At 35.7% G+C, this 26,290-nt stretch overlaps 1 protein-coding gene across 2 annotated transcripts in view; it reads left to right on the top strand.

Annotated features, from left to right (window-relative positions):
- LOC117342737 (E3 ubiquitin-protein ligase TRIP12-like) overlaps positions 1 to 25,181 on the top strand; it is a 52,284-nt gene extending 27,103 nt beyond the window's left edge. Inside the window, exons 22-43 of one of the 2 annotated variants that reach the window (XM_033904972.1) lie at positions 58 to 209; positions 707 to 873; positions 1,268 to 1,346; positions 2,730 to 2,839; positions 3,305 to 3,490; positions 4,174 to 4,281; positions 4,674 to 4,766; positions 5,139 to 5,273; positions 5,543 to 5,602; positions 5,878 to 6,080; positions 6,637 to 6,752; positions 7,425 to 7,576; positions 9,294 to 9,439; positions 11,066 to 11,219; positions 12,226 to 12,324; positions 12,702 to 12,816; positions 13,228 to 13,382; positions 13,553 to 13,717; positions 13,967 to 14,131; positions 14,876 to 14,989; positions 17,262 to 17,460; positions 20,636 to 25,181. In XM_033904972.1, the coding sequence (XP_033760863.1) occupies positions 58 to 209; positions 707 to 873; positions 1,268 to 1,346; positions 2,730 to 2,839; positions 3,305 to 3,490; positions 4,174 to 4,281; positions 4,674 to 4,766; positions 5,139 to 5,273; positions 5,543 to 5,602; positions 5,878 to 6,080; positions 6,637 to 6,752; positions 7,425 to 7,576; positions 9,294 to 9,439; positions 11,066 to 11,219; positions 12,226 to 12,324; positions 12,702 to 12,816; positions 13,228 to 13,382; positions 13,553 to 13,717; positions 13,967 to 14,131; positions 14,876 to 14,989; positions 17,262 to 17,460; positions 20,636 to 20,832 (3,070 nt within the window). In that variant the 3' untranslated portion in view covers positions 20,833 to 25,181. Of the gene's footprint in view, positions 1 to 57; positions 228 to 706; positions 874 to 1,267; positions 1,347 to 2,729; positions 2,840 to 3,304; positions 3,491 to 4,173; positions 4,282 to 4,673; positions 4,767 to 5,138; positions 5,274 to 5,542; positions 5,603 to 5,877; positions 6,081 to 6,636; positions 6,753 to 7,424; positions 7,577 to 9,293; positions 9,440 to 11,065; positions 11,220 to 12,225; positions 12,325 to 12,701; positions 12,817 to 13,227; positions 13,383 to 13,552; positions 13,718 to 13,966; positions 14,132 to 14,875; positions 14,990 to 17,261; positions 17,461 to 20,635 lie in introns of both variants that reach the window. The other variant, XM_033904971.1, reaches the window with a different exon arrangement.
- The last annotated feature ends 1,109 nt before the right edge of the window (positions 25,182 to 26,290 follow it).

Here is a 26,290-nt window from a genome sequence, read left to right as displayed (position 1 = left end):
TGTGCAAATGCACTGTAAAATTTGACTTTATTTGTTGACATGTTTTATATTATTTAGGCGGCTTAGTGATGTGCTGAAAAGAAAGAAACCTCCAAAGCGCTCCTTGGGACGCAAGGGACGTAACTCCGCTGAGGAATTACCAACAGATCTGGCTACCAAAACCACTACCCCTACATCAAGTCGGGGCTCTAGTAGGACGAAAGCTGCCAGTAATTTCATTTTCAAAAGTATTTGAATTTTCCAATTTTCCATCAATGGTCTGCGGCTTTGTAATTTTAAGCCTTGGACTGTTCAGTGATCTGGTAGTAAAGATGGATTTTTTTTGGGAAATAAATTTGAAATAATGAAACACGAATACTGTAACAGTTTTAATTAATGAAGAAATTGCATTGATAGCAGAATTATTGAACATGGTCAGCAGTAAAGTTGCCACTTATGGTTTCATTGCCGAAGGTATTTTAATCCAAATTTTTATAGAAATTAAAATGTTGCCATAACCATCCAGCAACTTCCGCAGAGCGTTGTTGTCACACAACAGATGTTTGATAACTTCTTACACTTGTTTTGAGCTGATGAGCATATTGTATGGATTTACATCATCTTGCATTTACAGTGAGGTGTTAACTAGTGAAAGCCTATTTTATATAGTTATATGCATTTTGTACAGAGAAGAAATGAATGATGGTACATTAATATTTATTCAAAGGCAAAGAAGGAAAGTCCAGTGGGGCAAGTTCCAAGATGTCCTTCCTTCCTAGCCTGAATCCTCGTAGCTGGGGCAAGAGTTCGAACAGCTCTGACCGACCTGCTCTGCCTAAGGGTGGCCTATCAAAGGCAGGACAGCCAAGGGTACTGGCTAATCTCTCCAGAAATGTAAGATTGTTATTCGTCTTGTATAACATCTTAGTTTGTTTATTTATTTTACTATGAATGCTTTAAACTAAAGTTTTCAACTACAGAAATGGCTTTTAATGTTAATAAATATGAGATGGTTGATTATAAACAAAACTGGCAAAGAAAATTGTCTACTCAAGGCAAGTAGTGAAACATTACATATGTGTATTGGCTTATCATTTGGAAATGTGAGATACCATAAATGAATATGAACTTCAGAGTTCAGTTCTATGACCATTGATTTGTTGCAAATATCTGAATTAAGTTTTTATGTTTAATATCTTAAAATCTAATGCTGAAACATAAACACGCATTGGTGTATATTTATCTAAAGATAAACGTTTCCTAAATTCTCTTTTCTTTCTGGTTGCAGGATTTAAGTGTCCAGAAGCAAATGAGCATTTCCAGCTCTGGTAACAAAGAAAAGGTGAAGACATGGATCAAGGAACAAGGTAAAGTCTGACTTGATTATACAGTGGAACTTCGTTAACTCGAACTCGGATAACTCGAATACCCCGCTTAACTCGAAGTACGCCGTCGGTCCCGGCCGAATTCTCTCTTTATCTTAGTAAAGAAAACTTGGAAAACTCGAACTCGGAAAACTCGAAGAACTCGGATAATACGAAGTGAAAATTTGGTCCCAACAATAAAAATCCTATTTGAAATGATCGAATAACTCGAAGTATAATTTTCGTCGATCGGTGGTAAACGCCGACATTTTTTAAGAGCTAAATTCCGTTTGTAATACTGAACATATCGGCACTACTAACCTACATGCTATTATAAGTGTTTCATAAATTCATAAAAGAAATTGTCGGTTGAATCTTATAACAACATGTCTTGGTGATAAAAAGTAATGCTTTACTTACATCAAATAATTTCCTAAGGCGGTCGCCGATATTAGTACACACGATAGTCAACAACTCCTCTACCCATTCGCTCAAGCGGAACTAATCTCTGACACACCGGTAGATCTACCCGGCTGATGTTTTTACAGGTGTAGGAATGAAACAGTCACCGGCGCCTATTAAATCTTTAAACTGCTGAAACAATAGCGTAATTACTGCCAAGGTGTTCAGAGTACAACTGTAACGGTCAGTGCTGTCTATTAAATCGGATAAAACGCCAGCTCAGTTACAGTAACATTTTATACGCACATGCGCAGCCTAACTTCCGGTGCTAATACACATGGAAATGGCGTGGTTATCAATAAAAAGTAAGTAGGCCGATCAAACAGTATTTTATATGTTCAATAAAAGGTAATGGTTCTGTTACGTTTTGAATGCAATCTGCGTTAAACTCAAACGGTTACCGGGTATTTGATTTGACATGAAAAACTTGTTATTTTGTCGAATTCCGTTTTATCGTTTACCTTTTGCAAACATGACTTGGACATCAGATCGTTCTTGAAGTGACTAAGTGAAAGAAACTTTATCGTGACTGTATATCGGCAAAACTACACCAAATTACAAGTAACATAACGAAACATTACATATATATTTACATGTATTGACCAGTCTTCACACTAAACTGATGAGCGACAGAGCGAAGTTATAATGATTATATAATGTTGACAAATATTGACCAAACTTTTCACCAAAAATGATAACTCGCTTAATTCGAACACTCGGATAACTCGAAGTTTTTTTGTGGTCCCGTCGATTTCGAGTTAACGAAGTTCCACTGTACATGTTCTCAGAAAAAGAAAGTGCTATTAATAGCTTAACATTTAGTTTATGGTTTCGTAGAATGATGTACAACACAACTGAAGACAATGTGACTTGGTGATGTGATTTTTTCGTTGTAATTATTGTAAATTACTCTTGTGCCTGTAGCTATCCGGTTCCTGGATCAATACTTTAACTCAGAAAGCCAGGGAAGTAGCCACCCAGCACTTAATGTCCTTAACCGGTTGTGTTCTGCGACAGAAAACCTGTCCGCTGAGGTAGGTAACATACAGAGACAGTACAAAAATAGATATCTCCAGATACATTCGTTAAAAATGTTCTCTCCTAAGGACATGTTACTCTGGAGCTTTTAATTGTTCGCGTAATTTACATTGAATGTTTGTCATTAATTTTGATTTTAAGACCAGGTTAAAAGATTTGATTGGATGTCGACCTTAAAGCTTATATTAGATATGAATATTTTTCTCGTCTCCTGATTGAGATTATTATGCTGTTAAGGCTATTAACTTAAATTACAAATGATTGACTGACTAGGTTTAGGAAATTGATTCCACGAATTGTAACAGTTATTTCTAGTTTTGCTGTGTGAATCAATGATTTTAAATCTCGGATATATTCAAGCAGAGAAGCAGTACAGAGTAATACACTATATTGAAGTGATCGTGTTTTAGTGTATTGACTGTATTAGACTGAATTTAAAATTTTCTGTGTTTCTTTAACAGGAGGATTCAGGCATTGACTGCCTAAAGGCCATTGCTCAGATCATGAAGGAGAATGATGTTTCTCCATTTGAAATCATCCATAGTGGACTTGTACAAAAGTTCCTTCAATATCTCACCTCCACCACAGGAGAAGTCCCTCGTGATGTTAGGATCAGACGCTTCCTCCACGTATTCCTCAACTGTCCAGTATGTGTACAGTACCTGTACAGTATCTGAATACATGTTCGATTAAGGAGACATACTGTAATAGTTCTTCTCATCCTTCTGCTTCTATGTCTTCTAATACAATCTCACTGGGGGCATAACTTTTGAAGATTTGACTTGGGATCATATACAGCCAGTGCACATTGCACTGAAGCTTAGTATTTATGGCCTTCACCTTAAAGTCAAAGTTCTCAAAGAGAGAGAGAATTGTTTTCCTTCTGAATACAATAAAGTTAAAATTGGGTTTAGAGTGAAGGGAGAAGAACTTGATACTACTTAAAAAAATTGAAAAAAATTGAAAGGGCTTTAGCCATTTAGTTCTCTTGTGGGTTATGAATATACTGTCAGTTGAATAAAGCCTAACATTTCCTGTCTTAGTAAAAGTAACCTGTGGAATTTTTAATGATCTAATATACTCTAAACGTACACATTCTAGCGGTAATCTTATTTTCGTACTGGAAGCATTGCGCTAAAATTCTGATTGCACTGATTGCACTTTCTATATAGAATAGAATTGGCGCACCAATTCGTCTATGCGCTTACCTGTTGAAATTCAGAAATACGCTAAAATTTGGGTGCGCCAAAAATAAAGTACATTTAAAGTATGTGTAAAATTAGGATGTCAAAGCTTAACACATCAATGTGTTTTTCCTGTTTATACACAGGCACCTGATGTACTGTACGTGAAGGAGACAAACTTTACCCTAGAAACCATTCCCTCATTGTGTGCTCTAGTCAGCAAGTTGATTGGATGTCTTCATCAGCTTGAACAGGTGAGATTGATGCTACAGTTATCCATTCCTGATTATTGAAATCTGTTACTTAGGAAGGATCAAATATCTTCCCCATATACCTTTCATCGTAAGTAGTGTAACCCTGGTAAATACTAGCCGCAATATACCGCTCGGCTAGAGATATCTTCTCTTTAGCTCGATCGGTTGAGCTTAAGACTAGTAAGCCAGAGGTCCTGGGTTCGATCCCTAGCAGAGGCAGTGATTTAAATTTAATTAATCATGCGCTCTGTTACAATAGTACTGTTATTTGTTTGGCAGATGAATCATTTGGAGATATAAAAGGGAAAACATTAATTAATTTTATTTCTTTCAAGTTCAGAAAATTCTGAAATTTTCTTATAAGAATATTAAAGATATGGTTGTGTTTACAGTTTCAGGTCAAAGTTCATGACCTGCCAGGGGGAAGTACGTCAAGTGGGCGGGGCTCAAATGCCCTTCGCTTCTTCAATACACACCAACTAAAGGTATTGTTTATGTTAAGACTTAAGTTTACAATTCTATGCTTACATAGTTTCAGTCGTGGCTTATTAATGAGGACAGGAGTTAGTTTAAAATTAATCCATATATCTGATGGTGGAGACAATATATAGCTGCTGTTTTACATCTGCCTTTACTTTGGTGAAATGAATATTCAATGATATACATTTAATATCAAACATAAATATGTAATCACTACTAAATATTGAAAATTTCAAATGAAACAATTCAGATACATGTGCCCTAACCTGATGGTAAATTTTCCCTCCCAATCATTCACATTCCTAGTAATCTAGCTATGTACTGTCTGTACTGATCTATTGAATCGCCATTAAACATAGCCATGCTTTCTGATTCAGTGTAATCTACAGCGTCACCCATCGTGTACATCTTTAAGGCAGTGGAAGGGTGGGCCGGTGAAGATAGATCCACTAGCCTTAGTCCAGGCCATTGAGAGATATTTAGTTATTCGTGGATACGGCAGATTAAAACCGGTAAGTAGGCATTAACATTTCTGTGTCATACTGATCTCACGATAACCTGATTTCTGATAACTAGCTCACCCTGATGGAAAGCATTTAATATATGGTGCTGTGGTATGCATGATCAAATATTATCCTATGAATAGTCACATTTTAACAAATATACATGTATACTCGTCTGTTAAATTGAAAACTTAAAAAGATACAAATTAAAAAAGAGAAAAACAACTGAAGCAAAAGAACAAACAGTAATTTGTGTATAAACCATTCTTCTGTTACAGGATGGAGAAGATGATATCAGCGACGACGAAAATTCCGATGATGATGTTGATGATACTATGGTATGTGTGACTGATTTTGTTGTACTGCTGTACTGTAGTCTAAAATCTATGCATAGTACTGGTAAGCTGTTGCTATCTGTAATGAAATTTTCTCGACAAGACAATGTATAACCATGCTCTGACTCTTGTTGGCAATGCTACCAAGCATTGCAGTCTGAAGATTGGATAAATAATTTAGTTTAGCCTTGGTAGTTCTCTTGAGTTGAGTAGGCCTAGGTCCTAATTACACAAAGAATGCATGATGTTGCAATGAATTATATTTTGGAATATTTCAGGCGGCAGTGTTCATCAGCCAGGGCACAGCTCGACACAAGTTGGAGTTTTTGATAGGAGAACGAATCCTACCCTATAACATGACAGTGTACCAGGCCATCAAGAACTACAGTAACCCGGGGGAGAAGGATAGCAGTGAGACAGACACGGACACAGAAAACCCTGTTGGTCACGCCAGTATATGGGTGCAAACACACACTATCTGGTATGTTCTAAATGTTAAATTCTCATCCTTACGACAAATCTTCTGTCTCTGATGTCCCTTTATGTCACCACACATGTATTGATGAGCTGGTAGATGGATCACTGGGTGTCATTATAGGAAAACAAGTTAACACAAATAACTGAGTACATTTATACTCCTTTGAAACTAAACCTTGTTTAATTCATTTACCTTAATGTCAATTATCCCATTAACTAAGTCCCACTTATATAAAAAAAATTGTTGATTAAAATTCATGTTAACCGTAAATGGGCATGTATCCATCCTTATGGTGTATTGTGAAGTCGGAAATAGATATGATGCCAGTGTAGGAATGTACCTTCTGGATTTTTGTATTTTCTGCTGAAAGTAGCCAAATGGTTTTAAAAGGATGGGTCTGGAACCTGTAATTGATGATCATTACTGAAAGTTCACCAAGACAGTCTTAGAATCATCGAGAAGTAATTGATATTAACGAGTTAGTTAGTGCTCTAAGACGTGAAACTGTGAAGTAGAATAGTAATGGAATTTAAAGATTTAGTTAATGTTCTGGTTTTAGGTATCGACAGGCATCAGAACAAGAGGAAGGGATGGCCACCAGTCCAAAGAAAACACGGCCTGAAATCAAGGGGCCGAAGACCTCGAGCAGGAAGAAGGTGGACGAACTGTGGACAGGTAAAGATTGGCAGTACATTGACACCAGATTGTCTTGAAAACACTTTGGTCTGTTCCACTAAAGTAACAAGAGGGCTTCAGATTTGTCAAACGGGGGCCAACAGCAGACTGAAGTGATTAAATTTAAACAGTACCATACAACAAGGCACATTTTCTCTCGTATAAATAATATGCATGTTTCGTCCCCAAGTACCATATAACATTTTCTCTTGTATAAATAATATGCATGTTTCGTCCCCAAGTACCATATAACATTTTCTCTTGTATAAATAATATGCATGCTTGGTCCTCCTGTAGGATGTATACTTGACTAGAAAACATTCAAAACACTTTTACAAAATGTTGGCATTATAATGGAAACATGTCTCAAAACATGCTGACAATCATAAAATCTCAAATAATTCACACAAAATGATAGATTAATGTGTTAAGACTATTCACAAGATAAGTAATATAGGTCCATACTAATCATGTTTATTCTTTACCATGCAATACAATATTTTGCCTTCTTAATTTACATGTTAAATGGAACATATATATAATTATATTTTAAGGTTTCTCATCTAATTGATCTGGGGAAATTTTTGAAACCTATCATTTATTTATTAAAAACAAATCAGTAATATACACTGTTAGCACTGTTGTGAATGTTATGAATCGATTTCATTGCAGAAGGCCACTGTCCGATGATGGTTCCAGCATTAAATGCTTACCTCACAGACAAGCTGCCCGCGTTTGTCACCGTTACAGATGCTTCAGTAGATGTCATTGCCCTGCTGCGTATTCTCCATGCATTTAACCGATATTGGTCCACCATGTATGAGGTAAAACAGATAATCAATTTCTTTTTTAAGTAAAAATTAAATTCTTCAAACGTGATTATAATGATTTGAAATTCCTGCATACCACCTTTATCACAGTCTCAAAGCTGTTCCTATGTTAGATGTGTATACTTATCAGGATTTATATTCAGAACAGGTCCCCTACTGATACCACCAGGGGAAGTATAGACTCTTGTCCATTGATCAGTATAAGGGGTTCAAGGGAGGCCAAACACAATAGATACTCGGTGTAATTCTTATTGTATTAGGAGTTGATTCCTTGTTTTGAATACAAAAGGTTCAACCATCAATGAGAAATATTGTGTTTTGTTGTCAGATCTATACTACATAATCATATACTGATACTCTTTGTCAACTTAATTAAGTCTGTGTGTAAGTATGTCGGATACTCAATGTCAAATTAAGTCTGTGTGTACATATTTGTCAACTTAATTAAGTCTGTGTGTAAGTATGTCGGATACTCAATGTCAAATTAAGTCTGTGTGTACATATTTGTCAACTTAATTAAGTCTGTGTGTAAGTATGTCGGATACTCAATGTCAAATTAAGTCTGTGTGTAAGTATGTCGAATACTCTTTGTCAACTTAAGTCTGTGTGTAAGTATGTTGGATAATCTTTGTTAACTTAATTCTGTGTGTAAGTATGTCAGATACTCTTTGTCAACTTAAGTCTGTGTGTAAGTATGTCAGATAATCTTTGTTAACTTAATTCTGTGTGTAAGTATGTCAGATACTCTTTGTCAACTTAAGTCTGTGTGTAAGTATGTCGGATACTCTTTGTCAACTTAAGTCTGTGTGTAAGTATGTCGGATACTCAATGTCAAATTAAGTCTGTGTGTACGTATTTGTCAACCAAAGTCTGTGTGTAAGTATGTCGGATACTCAATGTCAAATTAAGTCTGTGTGTACGTATTTGTCAACCTAAGTCTGTGTGTAAGTATGTCGGATACTCTTTGTCAACCTAAGTCTGTGTGTAAGTATGTCAGATACTCTTTGTCAACTTAAGTCTGTGTGTACATATTTGTCAACTTAAGTCTGTGTGTAAGTATGTCGGATACTCTATGTCAACCTAAGTCTGTGTGTACGTATTTGTCAACTTAAGTCTGTGTGTAAGTATGTCGGATACTCTTTGTCAACCTAAGTCTGTGTGTACGTATTTGTCAACTTAAGTCTGTGTGTACATATTTGTCAACCAAAATCTGTGTGTAAGTATGTCGGATACTCTATGTCAACTTAAGTCTGTGTGTACGTATGTCGGATACTCTTTGTCAACCTAAGTCTGTGTGTACATATTTGTCAACCTAAGTCTGTGTGTAAGTATGTCGGATACTCTATGTCAACCTAAGTCTGTGTGTAAGTATGTCGGATACTCTTTGTCAACCTAAGTCTGTGTGTACATATTTGTCAACCTAAGTCTGTGTGTAAGTATGTCGGATACTCTATGTCAACCTAAGTCTGTGTGTAAGTATGTCTGATACTCTTTGTCAACTTAAGTCTGTGTGTAAGTATGTCGGATACTCTTTGTCAACCTAAGTCTGTGTGTACGTATTTGTCAACCAAAATCTGTGTGTAAGTATGTCTTTGGGTAATTAAATGTTTTACACTTGAATTAGTATTTGAGGAAAAAATAGTTTTAATTTCATGACAATTCTTGTGAAATAATCATATTTCATAGGTAAATATTTGTCTTTGTGTTGCAGGTAATGTTTTCCAGTAAACCCATCCTGCCCTTCACTGATTTCCTGAGTTCTAAGCTCACAGCCAAAGCCAACCGTCAGCTGCAGGATCCCCTGGTGATTATGACAGGAAATCTGCCATGCTGGCTAGCAGAGATAGCTGCTGCTGCGTAAGTGTCACTATTATCATATAACCTCAACAACCACAGCTGTACCACAATAGACTTTGTAATATATTATTATAGAACCTCAACAACCAAAGCTGTACCACAATAGACTTTGTAATATATTATTATAGAACCTTAACAACCAAAGCTGTACCACAATAGACTTTGTAATATATTATTATAGAACCTCAACAACTAAAGCTGTACCACAATAGACTTTGTAATATATTATTATAGAACCTAAACAACCAAAGCTGTACCACAATAGACTTTGTAATATATTATTATAGAACCTCGACAACCAAAGCTGTACCACAATAGACTCTGTAAAATATTATTATAGAACCTCGACAACCAAAGCTGTACCACAATAGACTTTGTAATATATTATTATAGAACCTCAACAACCAAAGCTGTACCACAATAGACTTTGTAATATATTATTATAGAACCTCAACAACTAAAGCTGTACCACAATAGACTTTGTAATATATTATTATAGAACCTCAACAACTAAAGCTGTACCACAATAGACTTTGTAATATATTATTATAGAACCTTAACAACCAAAGCTGTACCACATTAGACTCTGTAATATATTATTATAGAACCTCAACAACTAAAGCTGTACCACAATAGACTTTGTAATATATTATTATAGAACCTTAACAACCAAAGCTGTACCACATTAGACTCTGTAATATATTATCATATAACCTCAACAACTAAAGCTGTACCACAATAGACTTTGTAATATATTATTATAGAACCTCAACAACTAAAGCTGTACCACAATAGACTTTGTAATATATTATTATAGAACCTTAACAACCACAGCTGTACCACAATAGACTTTGTAATATATTATTATAGAACCTTAACAACCAAAGCTGTACCACATTAGACTCTGTAATATATTATTATAGAACCTCAACAACTAAAGCTGTACCACAATAGACTCTGTAATATATTATTATAGAACCTCAACAACTAAAGCTGTACCACAATAGACTTTGTAATATATTATTATAGAACCTCAACAACTAAAGCTGTACCACAATAGACTTTGTAATATATTATTATAGAACCTCAACAACCAAAGCTGTACCACAATAGACTCTGTAATATATTATTATAGAACCTTAACAACCAAAGCTGTACCACATTAGACTTTGTAATATATTATTATAGAACATCAACAACCAAAGCTGTACCACATTAGACTCTGTAATATATTATTATAGAACCTCAACAACCAAAGCTGTACCACATTAGACTTTTAAGTATCGTTCCAGTAAAATATCTCCCCAATTAAAGGACGCTATTTTTGTCAAACAAGGACTACCCATAGAAGTGATTGAATTAAAATGGTTCTATAAAATAGGCAGCATTTTGTTCAGCACCCTCCATGCATAGATTTTTTTCATGGAATAGAATGAACTTCAGTAAATATTTCTGTTCATTAGAAAACTTGTACATAAATTGATACAAGCTCTTTTTATTACTGTAACTACATCTTTTTTCTTACTTTATTGACATATGATTATGTTACTGTGCTGGCATATTCTATTACCGTAACTACTCTAATTATACCTTACTATATTGACATATGATTATATTACTGTACAGGCCGTTCCTATTCCCGTTTGAGACGAGACAGTTGCTGTTCTATGCTACCACATTTGACCGCGACCGAGCACTGATGCGACTACAAGACAATTCCGGAGATACCAGTACAAATGATAGCAGTGAGCGTGTGGCTCCAAGACTGGACCGCAGGCGGGTTAGTGGATTATTATCATAAACATCCGACATGATATTGAATAGAGGATTATACATCTATATTTATATATTGAATTTATGACACATGTTAAATATTTAGTATAATTTGAGGTTAGTAATTAAACAATATTGAATTTGATAATTTGATATACATTTAGACTTGATCAAAAAGCTGTGGTCAAGTATATATATATATAAATCATTTGCTTAATCTGAGTAGACTTGATTTTATCATGTTATATTCATCTAAGCACAGCTATAGTCTTCTTTGTGGACCATCATTTGTTTAAATCACCCTTCTGTCATCTTGTCATTAAACAGTCTTCATATAGGTCCTTTGTCCCAAGTTATGGCATTTTGATTCTATTGATATGATGATTTATGGAGTGAAGATAACCAATATCAACTAAGGCCGGAGGCATATCGATAGAAACAAAATACCATAACTGTTTTATTATATTTTGGTATCTAAACCAAAAAGCACAGAATGCAAAAGGTATGATCACATGCCATTTAAACTGCATTTTGCTACAAAATATTCACCATGTCATAAGTACCACATCTTTGATAAAATATCGTATTGCACTCTCGCACAACTTGGCAGAATGGGTCTGAAAAATCTGATTGGCTGAAATTATGTGACGTCACAGAACACTCACAAGACGGTGCAATACTATGTTTTATCGACGTCACACTGAGTGCAGTTCAATGTTACTTGGAATAATGCATGATCAGGTGTAAACCAATAAGTGTCTGATAAAAAAAATGAAAATGTAATAAACATGTTTAATGTTTGCTCTGACTACAAGTACAGTTAATTATGTTCTCAATAAAACATACATCAATAGAACATAATGGGGAAAGACTAGAGGAGTTATCAAACTGATACAGAGCTGATAAAGATCATGGTATGATAAACATATAAGATCCGAAGGGGATCTCTGGATGTTCATATTTCTCTTATATTTTATGATGAAATGTATAAATCCAAAATTTCTACTATGCAGCGGCTGGTTACTCGATCAGATCTTCTGAAGCAAGCTGACAAAGTTATGGAAGACCTTGGGAATTCCAGGGCTCTGCTGGAGATCCAGTATGAAAATGAGGTAGGCAATGATGGCTATGTACTTGTAAGTTCTGAGAGCACACATTTTTGCGTCGCCTGCAAAAAGCAGACAATATAAAAGTATGGCGGCGACAGTATCCGCACAGAAGTTCCCATGTGATAACTCAAGTTCCCTTGGGCCAATCAAACTCAAGCTTCATTAAGGTCTTTCTTATCACAAGTGCTTGCTTGGGATTGCTTTTCAGGTTCGAAGGTCAAAGGTCAAGGTTACTGTTACTAAAAGTAGAACTTTCTGTGCAGGTGACACATCCACTTCTGTGGAATTCTTGTTTCTTTAAAAATTGATTTTCTACTGCCTAATATTATTATATGTATTACAATAGGTACTTAAAAGTCTTTATCTTATTTTTTTGAAAGGTTGGTACTGGCTTGGGTCCAACACTGGAGTTTTATGCTCTTGTGTCAAAAGAGCTACAAAAAGGAGAATATGAGATGTGGCGGGGTGAGGTGGTCAAGGATGTGGACAGTGAAGGTATGATCCAAATTTTAAAAGAATTTGAATTGATTAACAATAATATAACTGGTTATGTGTTTTGATGGAAATGTTTTGTGAATTAAATGATACGAAATTGTATGATGTTTAGGATCCAAATCTTCTAATAATTGAATGATACAAAGTTTATATATTTTTTATATGTATGGTGTTTAGGATACATACCTTTAATTAATTAAATACATATGTAATACAAAGTTTCTGCATACTACCAAGTCAAGCATGTGAATGGTGCTTGTTAGAAATTTGGTATGGTATGAAATGATTCTCATTTGGCCATTATTAATTGAAATAAATATTATACACTATTGTAATTATCCTGGATTTGTGCTGATGTGTAAATCTCATTATCCATAAAAAAAGTCTGTAAAATATTTTATAAATTTTCAGGAAAAGAAACAGGGGAGGAATATTTCCATGCTAACTGTGGACTTTTTCCTGTGCCTCTTGCTCGTAATGCTAAAGCTGCAGTGGTTACCAAACTGAAAAACAAGTTCAAGCTCCTTGGCAAGTTCATGGCCAAGGCCATGATGGACTCGAGGATGGTAAGGAAAACATAACAAAGAATATATTTCTTTTCCTGATTTAGCTGGTTGGCGTCAAAATGAAAAATGTTTTCTGATCCTGGGAAGATTGGTAACCATTAAATTAAGGAAATTGATCTTTTTTGTGTTTCATTTGTATGTTTGCTGAATGCTATGTTTATATCCTCCAGCTTGATCTGCCATTGAGCCTGGTTTTCTACAAATGGATGCTGGGACAAGAACATAGTCTCACTTCAAGCGACCTCCAATATGTGGATCCCGTGGTCGCCAAGTCTTTCAGACAACTAGAAGATGTTGTCCGTCAGAAACAACGTATCTTAGCTGACAAATCTCACGTAATATAATTTTCATTTTCTTTTATAATATTTTAAGGCTATTAATAATTTGCAGCAATGAAATTATTTATCTCTAGATTTTGTTTGTTGGAAGATTTTGCTATGAATTTTCTTGTCTGAAAATATTTTCATGGGAATTTGCAAAATTGATTGAATTTGTTGATTTACATTGAAACCTGCTTTATTATACAACTTGCTGACCCTGGCAAAAACAAACAAACAAATACAACTGGCTTTAATTTTGTACAGACAAAAGAGAGCAGACAGCTTGCTCTAGACAATGTGACGATGGAGGGGTGTAGTATAGACGATCTGGCTCTTGACCTTACACTTCCTGGAGCTGCCAACATCGAACTGAAGAAGGGTGGCAAGGACATTCCTGTTACCCTGGATAATCTAGAGGAATACCTACAGGTCCGTACATTCTGCACATCAATATTTTTGAGGTCTCCTTCATAAATCTTGATTACGTAAAGTCCATTAGGATACTGAATTCCTCTTTGTCTCCATTTGATACTGAATTCCTCTTTGTCTCCATTTAGATACTGACTTCCTCTTTGTCTCCATTATGATACCGACTTCCTCTTTGTCTCCATTATGATACTGACTTCCTCTTTGTCTCCATTATGATACCGACTTCCTCTTTGTCTCCATTATGATACCGACTTCCTCTTTGTCTCCATTATGATACTGACTTCTTCTTTGTCTCCATTATGATACTGACTTCCTCTTTGTCTCCATTATGATACTGACTTCCTCTTTGTCTCCATTATGATACTGAATTCCTCTTTGTCTCCATTATGATACCGACTTCCCCTTTGTCTCCATTAGGATACCGACTTCCTCTTTGTCTCCATTATGATACTGACTTCCTCTTTGTCTCCATTTTGATACTGACTTCCTTTTCTCCCACTCTACACTCTGCACATTCTGATTTAGAAAAGATACATCTATGTTAACCTGTGTAGGTTAAACATAGTCACATCATCACATTTTGCAGTGTGATTAACACAATCAAGTAAGGCTCACTCATATTAACAAAAGTTGTCAGAGAATGTAAAACTGTAAATCAGGAATGACATTCTCTGAATTATATTTAAATGAAAATCCTGACCTATACAAACAGTATTAATATTGGAAGAGGTTTTGTTTACATAGTTGGTGGTTCATTGGAGTCTAGTGGAGAGTGTGTCACGGCAGTTTGAAGCCTTCAGAGAGGGATTCGAGTCTATCTTTCCACTAAGTACACTACAGAGTTTCTATCCAGAGGAGGTATGTACATAATCTTGATATATAAATCAGGTATGAGAATTTTCAGAAGACTTATCCTGTATGTTGTAATGTTAACTTAAAAATTTTACATAAAAAATGTTCAAAAAAGTGTTATTTCAGACTTTTTACGCTCCCGTATGACTATGTGGGGGCAAACTTTTCCCCCCAATTCATTGCTGTTATTTCATCTTTCCATTAGTCCATCCGATCTAACATCCAATATTTATGAGCTTAGAGGTGTGACCTAATACAATATAATTTTATAGATTCATTCCAGCGGACACTGTTGCTATATAGGTTACAGATTTTAGCAGGTTCTAGTTTACTCGGAGCTGATCTCGCCCTACATGAATTACAATTTTGATCTATATCTCCATATTTCATTGCTCACAGCCTCAGTCATTGAACTTGCTTGCCTAGGTTTGATTTTTTTCATATGAGTAAAACAATATTACTTCTTATAATCTTCATTAATTTATTTGCAATAATTTACAAAATATTACTCTAATTGATTGTCAATGTCTTGATTCGTTGATAATGATTGGTCCATATTTGGACCCGGTAGTGATTAAAAGTCAATATCTCTGCATGTCAGTGTTGTAGTGGTCAATAACTACAACTTGTTGAAGAAATTTGAATTGTAAACTTTACAACTGGTTTTTTAGCCCACCATCATCAGATGTTATCACTATTTCTCAGAAAGTACTGAAGGGATCTTTCTCAAATTTCATATGTAGGTTCCCCTTGGTGCCTAGTTATGCATATTGCATTTTGAGACAAATCGGAAAACAACATGGCCGACAGGCAGCCATCTTGGATTTTGACAATTGAAGTTTGTTATCGCGAATCCTCAGAAAGTGCTGAAGGGATCTTTCTCAAATTTCATATGTAGGTTCCCCTTGATGCCTAGTTATGCATATTGCATTTTGAGACCAATCGGAAAACAACATGGCCGACAGGCAGCCATCTTGGATTTTGACAATTGAAGTTTGTTATCACTATTTCTCAGAAAGTACTGAAGGGATCTCTCTCAAATTTCATATTTAGGTTCCGCTTGGTGCCTAGTTATGCATATTGCATTTTGAGACCAATCGGAAAACAACATGGCCGACAGGCAGCCATCTTGGACTTTGACAATTGAAGTTTGTTATCGCTATTTCTCAGAAAGTACTGAAGGGATCTCTCTCAAATTTCATATTTAGGTTCCGCTTGGTGCCTAGTTATGCATATTGCATTTTTAGACAAATCGGAAAACAACATGGCCGACAGGCAGCCATCTTGGATTTTGACAATTGAAGTTTGTTATCGCTATTTCTCAGAAAGTGCTGAAGGGATCTTTCTCAAATTTCATATGTAGGTTCCCCTTGTTGCCTAGTTATGCATATTGCATTTTGAGACCAATCGGAAAACAACCTGGCCGACAGGCAGCCATCTTGGATTTTGACAATTGAAGTTTGTTATCGCTATTTCTCAGAAAGTAATGAAGGGATCTTTCTCAAATTTCATACATACGTTCCCCTCAGTGCCTTGTTATGCATATTGCATTTTGAGACCAATCAGAAAACAACATGGCTGACAGGTAGCCATCTTGGATATTGACAATTGAAGTTTGTTATCGCTATTTCTCAGAAAGTGCTGAAGGGATCTTTCTCAAATTTCATATGTAGGTTCCCCTTGGTGCCTAGTTATGCATATTGCATTTTGAAACTAATCAGAAAACAACATGGCCGACAGGCAGCCATCTTGGATTTTGACAATTGAAGTTTGTTATCGCTATTTCTCAGAAAGCACTCAAGGGATCTTTCTCAAATTTCATATGTAGGTTCCCCTCAGTGCCTAGTTATGCATATTGGGACCAATCCAAAAACAACATGGTCGACAGACAGCCATTATCGCTAAATCTTAAATTTTATATATAGCTTCCCCTTGTTTGAAAAGTACTAGCTATAGAGGGCTGTTTCTGAATTTACACAAATTAGTAAGACTTAGAAGAAGGGAAAAGTAGAGAAAAGATCAATCTGACATGGAACCTATGAAGATCATTCAATGGTGGGCGCCAAGATCCCTCTGGGATCTCTTGTTTTATTTGACATTTCGTACTCTTTCAAGTTTTGGCACATGGGATTTTGACAGTTTGGTACATTGGTGTACCTGCATTGTGTGTACTAGGAAACTGTAATACCTAATTACTTCATTTAACACAATATTAATTCAGCTGACATTTTTAAAACCATTATATTATTACTTACACTGTTATCGTTATATCACCCAGCTGGAACAGCTGTTCTGTGGGAATGCCACAGATACATGGGATGTAAAGATGTTAATGGAAAGCTGTCGCTCCGACCATGGATACACACATGATAGCCGTGCTGTTAAGTTTCTGTTTGAGGTGCTCAGTTCATACGATGGGATGGAACAGAGGAAATTCCTCCAGTTTGTCACTGGATCTCCCCGCCTTCCTGTAGGAGGTAAGTGATGGTATCAAGGGATTTATAGATCATTAGTCCAACTATCAATATTTTCATCTATTTCATTATTATTTGTCCCCGCCATTACATCATTACATTTTTAGGTCATCTGACCCGAAGGGTCAGGATGACCTATAGTCATCATGCTTCGTCCGTCGTCGTGCGCCGTCCGCCGTGCGCCGTCCACCGTGCGCCGTGCGCCGTCCGCCGTGCGTAAACTTTTCACATTTCAAACTTCTTCTCAAGTTCCACCAGTGGGATTCAGCTGAAATTGGCCTGAAATGATCCTGAGATGGTCCTGACCAAGTGTTGTTATTTTTCGTGTCGGTCCGAAATCCAAGATGGCCGCCATAGCCGCCATTTTGAAAACATATTTTAAACTTCTTCTCATGTTCCACCAGTGCTATTGAGCTGAAACTTGCCAGAAATGATCCTGAGAGGGTCCTGACCAAGTGTTGTTATTTTTCGGGTCGGTCCGAAATCCAAGATGGCCGCCATAGCCGCCATTTTGAAAAACACATTTTAAACTTCTTCTCAAGTTCCACTAGTGCTATTGAGCTGAAACTTGCCAGAAATGATCCTGATATGATCCTGACAAAATGTTGTTATTTTTCGGGTCGGTCCGAAATCCAAGATGGCCGCCATAGCCGCCATCTTGAAAAGCAAATTTTAAACTTCTTCTCCAGTTCCACCAGTGCTATTAAGCTGAAACTTGCCTGAAATGATGCTGATATGATGCCGACCAAGTGTTGTTATTTTTCGGGTCAGTCCGAAATCCAAGATGGCCGCCGTGGCCGCCATCTTGAAAAACACATTTTAAACTTCTTCCCAAGTTCCACCAGTGCTATTGAGCTGAAACTTGCCTGAAATGATCCTGATATGATCCCGACCAAGTGTTGTTATTTTTTGGGTTAGTCTGAAATCCAAGATGGCCGCCATGGCCGTCATCTTGAAAAACACATTTTAAACTTCTTCTCAAGTTCCACCAGTGCTATTAAGCTGAAACTTGCCTGAAATGATCCTGATATGATCCCGACCAAGTGTTGTTATTTTTCGGGCCGGTCCGAAATCCAAGATGGCCGCCATAGCCGCCATCTTAAAAAACACATTTTAAACTTCTTCTCAAGTTCCATAAGTGCTATTAAGCTGAAACTTGCCTGAAATGATCCTGATATGATCCCGACCAAGTGTTGTTATTTTTCGGGTTGGTCCGAAATCCAAGATGGCCGCCATAGCCGCCATCTTGAAAAACACATTTTAAACTTCTTCTCAAGTTCCATAAGTGCTATTAAGCTGAAACTTGCCTGAAATGATCCTGATATGATCCCGACCAAGTGTTGTTATTTTTCGGGTCGGTCCGAAATCCAAGATGGCCGCCATAGCCGCCATCTTGAAAAACACATTTTAAACTTCTTCTCAAGTTTCACCAGTGCTATTGAGCTGAAACTTGCCTGAAATGATCCTGATATGATCCCGTCCAAGTGTTGTTATTTTTCGGGTCGGTCCGAAATCCAAGATGGCCGCCATATCCTCAATCTTGAAAAACACATTTTATACTTCTTCTCCAGTTTTATTGGTGCCATTGAGCTGGAAATGGGTGAGGATATCAAGGAAGGCGAGCCAACATAGTGTTGTTATTTTTTCGGCCTCGTAAAAACTTTGAAATGGCAGCAATGGTGGCCATTTTGTAACATGATTGCACAATCATGGTTTTCCTGAACAACACCTATTTCAAACTTCTTCTCAAATTCCATCAGTGGGATTCAGCCCTTACTTACCAGAAATTATCCTGAGATGGCCCTTACCAAGTGTTGTTATTTATCGGGTCGGCCAGAAATCCAAGATGGCCACCATGGCAACCATCTTGAAAATTTTTTTTAAACTTCTTCTCCAGTTCCACTGGTGCCATTGAGTTGGAAATTGGTGAGGATTTTAAGGAAGGAGGGCCAACAAAGTGTTAATATTTTTCTGCCTCGTAAAATCATTGACTTGACAGCCATGGCGGCCATTTGTAACATGATTGTGCAATCAATGTTTTCCTGAACAATGCCTATTTTAAACTTATTCTCAAATTCCCCCAATGGGATTCAGCTGTAACTTACCAGAAATGATCCTGAGATGGTCCTTACCAAGTGTTGTTATTTATTGGGTCGGTCAGAAATCCAAGATGGCCACCATGGCAAACGGTGCCACTATATACTTGCTACAGAGAATACATACTACAATTATATAAGGTTTTTAATTTAGAGTCAGATGACCGTTAAGGCCCCTGGGCCTCTTGTTTTTGGGGGGGGCATACAGTGTTACCCATGCCCGCCATGTCCCGAAGCAATGTAACTAGCTAATCTTAGTAACTGCTGAGGTTTCGGGGCATTTATGTCTGAGAAGCGTTTTCTAGTTTAGTAAAATAATTGTTGGTGAAGAAAAACTTAGCTTTTCTCTATGAATTAAATGGTTTGATTATGTACCAAATGAAATGACATGTTGATGTTATCTATACTGTCTTTTGATCATCATTAGAACTGTTCATAGATATTAGATAAAGAGGCATGTACGTCCAGTAGTCTGTACTTTGAGATATCTTGAAATTTTACATAGTTTTACAATTTCAATATTGGCAGTATATATATTACCTAGAGTAAGGTTCAAAGTAACCTGATAATAGAATGTGGCATATTGTGTAGAGGACAGAGGTCAGTCATGCACTGTGGTGTCACATTCTAGTTACCGAAAGAAGAAAAAGTGGTGTCTTACTGTTAAAGTTTATATGATTGTGTCTAAAGGTCGTACATTATGTGTCATTAGAGCCTGTCTTTTTACATGGAAATGTGCTAACTTTATCAGTCCCCTACCAGTGAAACCAGGAGAGGACTAAAGGTTTCCTCTCCGTCCATTTTGTATGTACGTAATGCCAAAGTGTGTCAGTGCTTTAGCAACTTCATTCCTTTGGGATTTTTATCAAACTTCACACAGTGAAAAGGATCAACATTGATAAAGGACCATAATGTCTTGGACAAGTTCGAGTTTAAGGGTTTTTTGGTCAAGATTAAGGTCATTGTTACTATTTTTAGCTGGGGCATGATCGGGACATGTATTGCCTGGTATATATGCTTGTTTTGAATTGTTATCATTTTACACTGATATCTCATTTTTGATTTGTCATTCTATATTGCAGGATTCAGGAGTTTAAATCCACCTCTCACTGTTGTTAGAAAGACATTTGAAGCCTCGGAAAATGCAGACAATTTCTTGCCCTCTGTGATGACGTGTGTGAACTACCTAAAATTACCAGACTATTCCTCTGTAGAAATCATGCGTGAAAAACTTTATCTGGCCACCAAAGAGGGCCAGTTGTCCTTCCATCTGTCCTAACATTGACCTTCGGAGAGACATAAGACAATATGATACATATATCAGTACTCTATTTGGCTGAAAAGGAGGGCCAATCTTCCTTGTAGAATTACTGAAATTGTCCTTCGGAGAGACATAAAGAGGACAGTTATGTAGGATACCTTGTCTTAATATTTCTGCAGAACGCAGAATTGGGTGAATACATTGCCCCGACACAACCTTTAGGAGAAGGGACCTCTAAAGTAAATGTTAGCCCTAACAAAGTCCTGTGGATGACGTTTTGGTTCTAACAGTATAACAAGTGGTAGATTACATGGATAAGTACCAGTATTATATTCTGAACCGTCCCACAAGAGACCGGAGCTTATATTAACGATCTGAGACCACCGTACAGGTAATGAGACATCTTAATGTCCCCATTGTTCTCCAGGAGACAGATCCATAGGAGGCAAGATTTATTTGAGATCAAAAACTGTGCTACAAGAAAAGGATATCTAAATCAGATCAGCTCTAATTAAATACTACAGGAAACAACTCCAGTCTTGACTGAAGCAGGAATTTTCTCTGAACTGTACTACAGGAGTAATGACACAGGACAATATATATCTCCTCCAGCCATGTCTGAAACAGACAGGGCGACTCAATATACTACGAATTGTCCTTAAGACTGGATACTGGATATAAATATTGACTCTGGCTCTCCTTGTGACAATTTATTTCGATAACAACTGTCCTGATATTCTTTATAAACCATCCTTATTTTGGTGATCACCCAAATGTTCCAGCATCATCAAATTTTAACAAAATAGTGCATTGCCATTGATGAAATGGTGCATCCAGACGATAGAATATAATATACTCTTAGTAGTAACAGTTTTTAGTATAATGTCAAACGCATATAAAAAAGATTCCTGTAGGTTTTTGTGTACATGCTGGAAGAATTCAATATCTTTCAAGGAAGTGTACTGAAGATGCTGAGTTTAGATATCGATCTTTTTATCAGTACATGTAGGGCTGACAGTTTTGTCAGTTGGAGGGTTCTCAATTCAGGGGCACAGAACTGTCCAACATAAACAGGTTCTACAAAGGTCACTTGCAGATAAAGTCCAAGACCTGTACTGTATTTTGTTTTGATTGTGATTTACAAGAATTGAAGCCCACTTTTTTACTATTATGATTTTCAAAGAAGGATATTGATGACAAACTTCTGTAGGACATTGCTTTCAAAACGAGGCTCAAAAAGTTGTTTTTGGCCTTGGCATTGTCTACGACAGTTGATAACAAAGGTTTGATATTTTAGTGTGGCCTGTATTTCAAGAGGTACGTGACCTTGACGTTTCATGGTCTTATGATGTCGACTATATCAAAGATCTGGAGAATGATGTGTGTGATGAATCTTATAGTTTCAATGCAAAACACAAAAGGACATAAACTTGTGAACTCCCCACCCAATGTCTGACTGAGTGGCTAACGATGATAGCCACCCTCACACAGACACGCTTTATAAGTGTAATACTTTGTGATCATTTCTGATGTAGAACTTGTATTGTGGCATTTATAATTTATGTATGAATTTATGTTATGGACCTTACCCGTTTTAGTAGAGAAATTTCACCCGAGAAAGCGGCCCCAGAATTGTTCAGTAGTGTGTGTAAGAGGTAAATGAATACTTGTTTCCCTATGTTTTGTTATGAATGACTTTAGGCAGAGTGGGTATATATGTATAGTATACTGTTTTTTTCACTTGGTCACTCTATCATACAGTCAATTGAAGTACTATGTGTATTCAGATTCCATGCAAAACCCAAATAATCATACTTACTCTTTTCAAGAAACAGTTAATACGTGTTCATATTTATCATTTATCTTTTTTTACGTCACCAAATGACATGCAAATAAAATAAGAGATGTTTAATTTTTTAATACATTGAAAGAAAAAATAAAGACTGATAGGCAGTAAAATTGTTTCTTGTTCAAATTATACACTTTTATCATCCACATCAAAAGAACATGAAGACTATTGAAGACTGAAAGTCAAGATTAATAGTTCCTAACATTAGTTAAAAACACGGAAAGTTTTTCAAAATCATGTTTTTACAGAATACATGTACTTAATATAAATGTATAACCTTTTTATGAAAAAAAATACATCATCATTTTATTTGCCATTCACTACTTCCTAAATAGCTTGGACAGCTGAATAAAAATAATATATCAGGCAGTAATGAATCATTTAATTTGCTTCCCATAGCTAAGCTGTGTGATTTGTATTCAGTATTTTACATTAAATTACTATTTATTTAATAAAATCTTACCATAAATGATGACAAAAATATTGTTCAAGATATTTGATATGCAGTTATCTCCCTATAAACCCCTGCAAGCAAAGTTTAAAATTTACCTTTACTTTCGACATTTTATCAGAATTTAAAATCTGTAATTTTAGTATTGTAATATTTTTGCTGTCATTTTTCATCAAATATGATTCACTTGTGATTACATTAACTTCAAGGAGGTTAGAATGGGGTTTTTTTTTCTACACATTTACCATGTTAAGTATCATTTCCTTAAAATCATTCACTGAAGAAGAAAGAAAAGTATTTGAAATACAAATCATTTTGTTACTTTATGTTAACACATTGTGCGTATTTAAGTTATTTTAAACTTTGTGAAAGTGTACAACCTTTGAAAGGTAGAAAGTGTTTGTACTTAGAGTATTCATCATTCAAAGAGTAGGTTACAACTAAATACTGGTAGTGCATTTTGAACATAACCATAACATAAGTTTCTGGGCAGTCCTGAAAAGTAGGGTAAATAAGAGCCCAAATTATGTCGGCTTGTGTTGGCTATTGAATGATTCGCTACTTAATGATGTGGCTTGATAATTTCTCAAGTAAAATATTCAAAAGTTGTCTGCAGAAATATAAGTATAAAAAGGATAGTGATTTGGAATATGAGGACAAACAATTTTTGTTTGCTGTTCGACTTCTTATGAAAAATATAGTTAAATGGATAAATCCATTTTGTTACACTTGATACAACTGAGTCCGGGATTAAAGAATCTGTTATAAATATAAGTGAGAGATGATGTTTGTTTGGCAGTGTTCTCTGGACTGTGTCCAACAGTATTGCTGTGTATAGCAATGCTGTGTGAAATGGAATGTGATATTTTGTTTTAGTTACTGGGGTAATATGTATAGTATTGTATAGAATGTTTTTTTGGTTTTTTGTTTATTTTTTAATGAAGGTGTGGTATAATATTCTCTATACTGCCACTGTTAACTTGATTGATATGTGTTATAAATGAATGAGGAAAACTTTCTATAATATATTCTTGTATGTATTTGATAACACAGGTCAATTATATAAGTTTGTTTTTTGTAATGTCTTTAATATTTCATTTGTATGATGCTAGTGCATCCAATTTATTTAAAGTGTACCGGTATAGGAACTTGATCTTATAAAGTATTGATTATAAACCGATCTCTGATAATAATGTGAGAAAATAGGATGAACCTTTCACCAGGAATTGGTTAGATAAACCAACCTCTAATGATAATGTGACAAAATAGGATTGAATTGTTTACTACTTCACTGTAAAATATACTGCATTTGATATTGTTAACACATTTATTGAAAAATATCCCTTGCATATTATGCAGAGGAGCTGTTAGCTGAAGTAGAAATAGCTCATGCTGTGCGTCAGTTTTTAATTGAAGGTGATATTGAATCCTTTCTGTATTAGATTTACAAATAAGTTGCTTAAAAGGTCACTACTACTTTGAGTAAAACAAACAATTTTAAAGTGTAAAATTTTCTTTGTTTCATATTTGTGTGAATAGAACATTTGACGATTAGTTTTACAGAGTACATGTGTAATGATTATATAATCGAAAAGATGGATCTTTGTAGTCGCCAGTTCACTGTTTCTTGATCGGGTTACTGTCATTTGTAATGTTTTTTTATAATGTGCAAATCAATTCAATTTTACACTACCTGGTTCTTAATTTCTGCCACTTTTCATTTTGAATAAAGTTTAAAGATAACAACAGAACTGATGAGGATGGTTGTGATTTAGACACGAATCAATAATGATGGGGGATTTGTTTTTAGTAAACAAATATAAATTTACACATCAAATTATGTTAATGTTATCATTGCTCTGATATATATAATGCAGTATGGTAATGTTTCAGTTACAAACATTTTTTTTCTGAGATGCTAGACATTATTGCGCTGACTTTTACTTGGAATCATTTACAATGAGTTAATGAGTGAGATGTTGTGTTAGTCTTCTGTTTGTTGATGTGTGAAAGAGAATGGAAAACAAATGTCAACAAAGAGATAAATAAAGGTTTCACAACAGTCTTTACCTTGTGTTTCGTTGTCTCATGCACCAGTTGATGGACGTACAGTTATACAAGGAACACCTTGTGCATTGTAAAAAGGTTTATCTTTTAGAATGTGTAGGTGTTCAGTAAGTCATGGTTATAGTTAAAGTGTTGTCTTAATATACAGTGGTCTCTCAAAATCTGCAGAGGAAGTTTGGTAATAATCATCCTCTAAATTCCAGGGGTCGAGTTCACATACAATTTCTGTGAAGATCATCAAGCAATATTGTAACTTTCAGATTTTGAGGATGTGTCGAATTACAGTACAAGGAGGAAAAAACAACAACAACACGGTTTTGTCATATGAACAGCCAAACTGCATGTCTTTATGCAAGTTACTTGCCTTTCCAATTCTATAGAAAATGCTTTGTAGTTTTCCTGTTTTGGACAAACTAAAATACTGTTTGTGTAAGCATCATGTAAATACCATCATAGTAGAATGGTTTTGTTTAGTAATATCAGAACATGTTACAAAGACCTTGCAAAACATTTATCGGCTATGTTGATCTGATGTAGTACCCCTTGAGAGCTTCAAATCAAAGAAACTACAAACGCTTCTATATCAGCTGCTTACCTTGATCTTTAAAAATGACGTATCTAACAGAGACATTTACAACAAATTTTCAGTATATATGGAGCTTAATGATTTTAATTCCCCTTGTTAATTTTCCATTTCTTGATAGTGATATCACCACTTCCCCAACCTACAGTGTTTTCCCTAATTGATTAAACATCTAAGGGTTTAAACCCAGTATCTCTATTTCTGTGATGTGGACTGCTGACGGACAAACAGTAACAATACAAGCTTTAATGAAAACCATAGGAAAGTTTTATGATTGTGTAAAAGTGGAGATTACAAGACTCAACTGGCTCGGGCCAGCAGGAATTTCCGTTTAGCCTAGTGTTTGCCTTGAGAATGAGCACGCTAGTTCGAGGTTGGGACAGGAAAGGGTATTTTTCATCCTCCTTCCTACTACAACTGACATAGAAAAGTTTTCTATTTCCTTATGAGTCATGAAGATGCTGGAGTGCTATAAAGTATCCGATGTAAGTAAACATATAGTTGTTTTATATCTTATATAACATTA

This window comes from Pecten maximus, chromosome 14 (assembly GCF_902652985.1).
Source record: "Pecten maximus chromosome 14, xPecMax1.1, whole genome shotgun sequence".
NCBI classification, from domain to species: Eukaryota; Metazoa; Mollusca; class Bivalvia; order Pectinida; family Pectinidae; genus Pecten; species Pecten maximus.
This window is presented reverse-complemented; position numbering and strand designations above follow the sequence as displayed.